The 6,588-nt window shown below is 43.8% G+C and overlaps 1 protein-coding gene across 2 annotated transcripts in view; it reads left to right on the top strand.

Annotated features, from left to right (window-relative positions):
- The first annotated feature begins 498 nt into the window (after nt 1-498).
- Nucleotides 499-6,588, top strand: part of ERCC6L2 (ERCC excision repair 6 like 2) — a 58,854-nt gene continuing 52,764 nt past the window's right edge. The window contains exons 1-2 of one of the 2 annotated variants that reach the window (XM_009471728.2): nt 499-978; nt 4,353-4,777. In XM_009471728.2, coding sequence (XP_009470003.1) covers nt 960-978; nt 4,353-4,777 — 444 coding nt within the window. In that variant the 5' untranslated portion in view covers nt 499-959. The remainder of the gene's footprint in view (nt 979-4,352; nt 4,778-6,588) is intronic. The other variant, XM_087741395.1, reaches the window with a different exon arrangement.

Below are 6,588 nucleotides of genomic sequence, written 5' to 3'. Positions count from 1 at the left end.
GTAGCGATGCTCCACGCGGGGGCTACATTCAGGGCCAACGCCGCACCGTTCGGCCGCCACAGGCCTGTACGACACGGCCGCCGGCACCAGCCTCCGCCGCGGCCCTGCCCCTGCGGAAGCGCCCTGGGTTGGGTGCGCCTAACACGGCCCCGCGGCACCGCCCCGCCTTCCGCCCAGCCCTGCGCTGCGCTGCGCTGGGCTGGGCTGGGCTGGGCTGGGCTCTCCCGGGGGCTCGCCCCGCCAGCACCACGGCCGCCCTCAGGCCCGGCGCCCTCCGGGCCACAGCACCACCGCTACCGGCAGCGCCGGGTAGGACCGGCCCCGGCCGCGTTGCGCGCGGCATTTCCCCGCCGCGAGGCCCCACGCCCAGACCCCGCCCCGCCCCGCCCACCTCTCGCGACACCAGCAGCAAAGCTCGCGATACTTCCCGCTCCTCCCACTTCACCGCCGGCTCCTTTAAGAACGCGGTCGCGGCGCGCCGCTGCTCTCGCGATAGCCCTCCCCGTAGTGCGGCTGTGGCCGAGGCCGCCGCGGCGGGGGCGGGGCCGGGGCCGGGGCCGGGGCGGCACGCGCAGGGGGCCCAGGGGCCGGTCGCCCCCGTCCCCGGGCGCGGTTGCTGCCCGCACCCTGGCGGAGGGGGTGAGGGGAGGCCGCTCGGCCGCCATCGGGGCCGGCAGTGGGGCTGGGGCGGGGGCGGGGGGTAGGCGGCAGTTTCCCTCCCTGACCCGCCGGCTGCGTGCTCGGCCGCCCCTGGGTCTCCTCACCCCCGTCCCCGCTGGGCCTTGCCCGGAGGAGCGTCTGGCCTCCACCGAAGGGGTGTGGGCCCTAGAGCGGCCCGCTTCCCCCCTTCTGTGGCGGTAGGCCCCCAGAGCGGCGGGCTCGGCTGGCCGCTGGTCCCCGCCTGCCCCGGGCGCCTCTCCCCACGGGCTCTGCTGGGCTTTGCACGGCCAAAAGTTAAAATGTGTGATGATGTCCCAGGTAAGCGTCTTCCGTGTGTCTTGCCAGAGCGATGTTCAGTTTTGCCCAGGTGGAAAGCGAGAGCAGGTGTGGAAGTTAGGAGCTGCTTGGTAATTGACAGTAGGAGCTCGCTGGCAGTGCCTCGTGTGCCCATCTGTGCGCCACAGTGCTGCGAGGCCTCGCCTGACCGCAAAGCTGAGGTGTTTGAATGTAAGAAGTATGGTGGCATATATGTTTCAGAAATATTCAGGGAGAAAACTGTTTTTAAGTGGGTCCTGTTTATCAGAACCATTGAGTTTGTTTCTTGGGACAAGTGGAAACGTGGTTAAGTGAACTCAAAACATCTGTTTTGGAAGACAGCGTTGTAGGTTTTTTTAGCCTCTTTTAAGAACAACTTTGTAGTTAAGCTTTGCAATTTAAGAAGGGCGGTGGTTTTACGTCATCGTATCCTTGAATTTTGCTGTTGCAGTCATTTATTGGAGTGTAAAAAAACCTTTGCGCTCTACATTAAGTGGTCAAACCTCAATAGTTAGAAAGCATTCATGGTGCGTAATATATATAATGGCACATTTTTTTCAACTGTGATAAAAGGGGTAAGTATAGCCAGGCATCTTAAATACCAGCTTTCTTCATTGATGGCAAGTGTACTGTACCCGTGCTAGGAAGCCATACCAGATAATTTTCTTCATTTGTAAAGATGGTACCCTACATAAATTATAGTTCTGGTCCAAAACCCAAGAAGTTAGTGAATCAGTCTAGTTAAAGTAGCAATTCTTGCTTTGGCTTGTACAGCATTATTTTCTGGGGTTTTGTAGCAATGGTGTCCTTAATACCATTGCTTTGCTTTTCTTTCCCTTTTTTTCTTTCCGTTACTTGTTTCTCACTAGGTTTGCAGTTTGGTAATACTGAAGCTGTTGTCCAGTGTGATTTATTCCACTTTGCACCTGGAACCCTAACTCTGACAAGTCATGTGCAACTCATTAAACTCAAGTAAATGCTTAGTTAAAAACCAAGGCACTGCCATCTTAAATCATAGTTTTAACTTGAGAGTCTTTAAACTAATGTCCCATGTCACTTCAGATATTACTGTAAAAGAAAGTAATTACGAAAATGCTCTCTCTTATTTTAAACTTTGTTTTGCATATTTAACAGTGTGGTGTATATAGCTGGTTTTGTTTTTTCAGTCTTGCTTCTTGATTTTGAGAAATTGCTCAAAGACTTAGATGCTACTGGGAGAAGTTCACGTGCACATTTTTTTGCATGGATTTGAGCATGTGTGAGAGACAGTACAAATGCCTTAAAGTTTCAGAGATGAGTTATGTATGATTTGTTGAATATACTGTCTGTACTTCACCCTGTACCTCAAAAAGATACATTTGAGCTTCAGGTCTCTGAGAAGGTCAGTGGGAATGGCTGAAGGTATGGAGCGACTTATGTACAAGTCACAGGGTGTGGGTTGAACTTACCAAGGATGATGGGGGGGGCGTTATGAGAGAGATCTGCAAAATGATGATTCTAACGGAGAGGTCGTGGTTTATGATCTTGTTAGCATAAGAACTAGTGGGCCATCAGTTTAGGTAGTGGGATCCAAGTTCATAGCAGGCAAAAGCTTTTCAGGTATTAGCAGACCTGAGAAATCCGTGGTCGGAAGTTGCTGAATGCAAGAAATCTGCATGTGTTGAAGGCAGACTGGAGCTACTTGAAAGACAGAGGTCCACTGGGGTTTGCTAAACAGACAAACCACACCTGGCCCAGGAAATATCTGTAGCTAAAAGAATAGTTTGAAGACAAAGAATTTTAGAAGAGAGGTATTCTGTATGCTTGTGCTATTTTTATTGTTACCTGGATGTCAACTTATGGCCACTGCTGGTTGCAGAATAGTGGGCTCCGTGGATGATTTTGTTTTCTTTTAGTGTATATAATTTAATTAATTTTTAAAAATGATGTATAATTATCACTGATCTAACTAATATGTTTTGGAGAATAATCCTGTGAGCGTACACTTCCAGGACCTCAGGAACTAGTGAGAAGAACCTATCTTCTCCATGAGATTTTCGCACTGACACATAAAAATGGGGGAAGGTGGAGTTTCTTGCCTTCAGGACTTCCTCTTTTCTTTTCCTTACCTCTGAAAAGTAACTGGGTTGATGTGCCCAGAAAGGTGTACTACCACTGATCATAGTTACGAAGTACGAATACTTGCTCTGATGCAGGATTCAGTCTCGCTACTTCCCATAAAAACCTTAGGTGCCTCTCACTGCTGCTGCTAATGACATTCTCAGAAGTACCAGAACTTATTCCAACAAACAGATATGAAACAATGAAAGTTCTGAAATAAATTGTGTATGTTCCTCTCTTTGTTTTGGGACGGCTTAGCAGGGGAATGTTGGAAGTTGTTTCCACAAACGTAAAAGGCAAACACTGCCTCAGTTCAGATCTGGAAAACTGTGAGTGCAATTGTTATTTACTAGGTCTTTCTGTTTTTACTATGAAGAGTGAAGGCCTTGTTTTTTCTGATAGAGATATTTTGTTGTTTTTTTCCATGTCAGTATGATGTGGATTCTTTGGACTCTGATACACTGCTGTTCTTATCTTCCTCTTTCTCTGTTAGCAACATACATACCATTTAAAAAACTATCTTTGTGCATGAAATGTAAAACCTGAGATAGCTGAAAATGAAGCAGTTCAGTCATCTCTGTTGTTAATATTTGATATGCTCTATTAAGGCCATAGTGAGACCACACAGAGGAACAGATTTTAACAGTTCCAGACTAGACAGGTATGTAAGTAGTTCATTAAGTAATTAGCCACTTTAATGAGCAATATAGGCAAATGTTATGCTACTAAGTGTTTTTAAAGTACACTTCTGTTGTTTCTAACATAAGGTTTTTTATCTGTTCCAGACTTTGTTAGGAGAAAGGTGATGTTTTTCCTATGCGATTATATTTGTAAAACAATTTACTGACACTGCATTACTAGATTAGGTAGATCAGAAGTGATTATGTACAGACGGCCTGTTTGACCAGTTCATGTGTTAATTGGACACTAAACTTACAGGCATCAGCACATCAGTGTTTGCCTATGTGAAGCCACTGTGGAACAACTTAATGTATCAGAATATGGCTTTTACGTGAAATTTTCTCCTATAGACTTTCAGATATTTGAAAATAGCAGCACTTCAGCAAATTGTAATTTAATATCTAGCTCAGGATTTGGTTCTAAACAGGAATCAGTATCGTAATTCTAGTGCTACCTTCAATAAAATCTTTTATCTTAAGTTGTATGCATTTTGTCACATAAATTTATATCCAATGTTTTATTAGCGTGACAGAATGAAATACTTTGCCCGTTTGGCTAGCTTATCACTGTGTCTGTTTGTTTGGTTTTTTTTATAGATAATTGGCATATTGGGGAGAAATGCCTTGCCCCTTGTCCTGAAAATGGGAAACTTCATGAGGGAACAATATCCTCTATTGAAAAGGACAAGAATGGAAAATCATTTGCTGTTGTATCATTCTTGGAGTCCGAAGAAAGGAAGATACCAATAACTAAACTTTGTAGAGTCGAAGCCACTAGAGGACCCTGGAAAAGCTTAATATTTCATGATAGTGATCTGGAAAAGCCTTATTTTCCTGACCGAAATCTTCCATCTCCTGCAGTTCCTTTTAAATTATCTGACAATGGCGATTTTATCCCATATACAATTAACAGATACCTGCGTGATTATCAAAGGGAAGGAGCCCAGTTTCTGTATGGACACTATGCTAACAAAAGGGGATGTATTCTTGGAGATGATATGGGCCTTGGAAAGACAATACAGGTATTCTTTTTGATTGCTATATTGAGAGAATAGATAACTTTTTTGGCAGTGTGTTTTCTGTGAGGTGTAAATCTTTTTTAAAAATAATGTATTTAAGAAAAGCCACCTCAGAGAGCTTAACCTTCCTTTTCTGTTGTGGAGTTGGAGGAGGGCAGGACGTGACTGTCCAGGACACCACTTAGAGCCAGGAGCCATTGCTGTATTTAAGATTCATTTCTGACAGGCCGCAAAACTGGGATGTGGCCCCTTTTAGTGCACAGTACAGTTACTGTAGTTAAAATATTGGTATTCATTTTATGTTGAATGTACTTGGAGGATTGCTACCTGTGCATCATGGAAGTAATTTGCACTGGAGTATGCTAAAACTACTTACAGCTCTTATTTGACTGCAGCTTTTTAAATATCTTTTTTCCTTTTCCCATGGAAGCCAGCAGTTTGACTGTACTGGGAACGAGAAGCAGCAGATACATGTACTCCCATCTCTGAAAGAAGTGCTTAGATGTTCCATGTTATTTTTATCACTCTTTTGGAAATACAACTTGGGTTGATGAAAGGGAAAAAATATAGCTGGATTTTTCCATTATGCTTTGAATCAGTGTGGCCCAAATGATTTATTTATTTTACTAAAATTAGGGTGGTTTTATGTTTGAAAATTCTCTTTAATCTGCCTGGTTTTAAGTTAGCAGCTTGAATCTTACGGTGGCTAGCCTTTGTCTCCCTTTCTTTTCTCCCTCCATGTGTCAAATGCAAGCTCATTCCTTCACTGACAAACTCTGGCTGTAGCATCTGTTGCCCTTCTATTTAGGAGAAAGTTGACAGACACCCATCAGTGCAAAGAAGTATTGTTCTGTAGCAAACTTGACAAGAGGAGTGAGTAAACTGAACTGGCAAAACTTCTCTGGATAGAGCATTTAGAGGTGCATCATGGCTTTGTGTAGCTGCTGCTGATCTGTTAACAGACGTTTATCAAAACTAAACAGCATCCATTTACCTTACATTTTACCTAAGCTTGGCCGTGTTTCTTGTGCATGGCAGTTTAAGAACTCAGTAGTTACGGAAGTTTGTTTCTGCTCAGAACTGCAAATACCTGATTTCATATAGTAAGAAGCATCTATATAAGGTAGTGGTAAACTGGGGGGAAGTGTGTGTGGGGGGTGGGATTGAGTTGTCTTGCTTCCAGCTCTTGTATTTTTTGAATCTTAGAACTGATTCTGTAATGACCTGGTCATGTTTATCACATAGTGACAGTGTGTTCTTGTGTGGAATTCACATCTGATGGTTGTTTCTTTTAATCACAGTGTCAAGTTTGCAGAAGAAAGGTAGAAGTTTTGAAGAATATTTTGTGCATTTCTTATAAAAACAGTATTTATGTTTTTGTGAGTTCAGTATGGGAAAGGCGGTTCAGTGGATATGAAGTGAAAGGACTTCTCTTGTTTAGAAAAGATTTAGTGTGTATGAAAGAATAAATATTAGTTAAACTGCATCAAGTAGCAAGTAACTGATTTAGTCTTATAGAAAATTTGTCTTATGTTTGTTGGTTAGCTGAACCTTACTGTTTCTGAATTATAGGTTGATTTATGAGATAAAGACTTTTCTAAAAACTTTTGCATTTTAATATTCTTTATACTTCTGAACTGATTTTTGCTTAAATGGCCTGACTCTATGGCTCTTTCATTTCAAGCTGAAGTTGAGGTGGAGGCAAGGAGAATGTTGTTTCTTAACGTGATTGCAGTAAGTTAATGTTTCCTATTAAGGCCTTTAGGTTCCTTCCTTCTTTATCTGGAAGAGTCAAAGATTTCTCAGCAGAGTTG

The sequence above is a fragment of the Nipponia nippon genome, unplaced genomic scaffold (genome assembly GCF_047370975.1).
Source record: "Nipponia nippon isolate SJK-2023a ecotype South Korea unplaced genomic scaffold, ASM4737097v1 scaffold_8, whole genome shotgun sequence".
Classification (NCBI taxonomy): Eukaryota; Metazoa; Chordata; class Aves; order Pelecaniformes; family Threskiornithidae; genus Nipponia; species Nipponia nippon.
The sequence above is the reverse complement of the archived record's forward strand: the minus strand, read 5'-3'. Positions and strand labels throughout refer to the sequence as shown.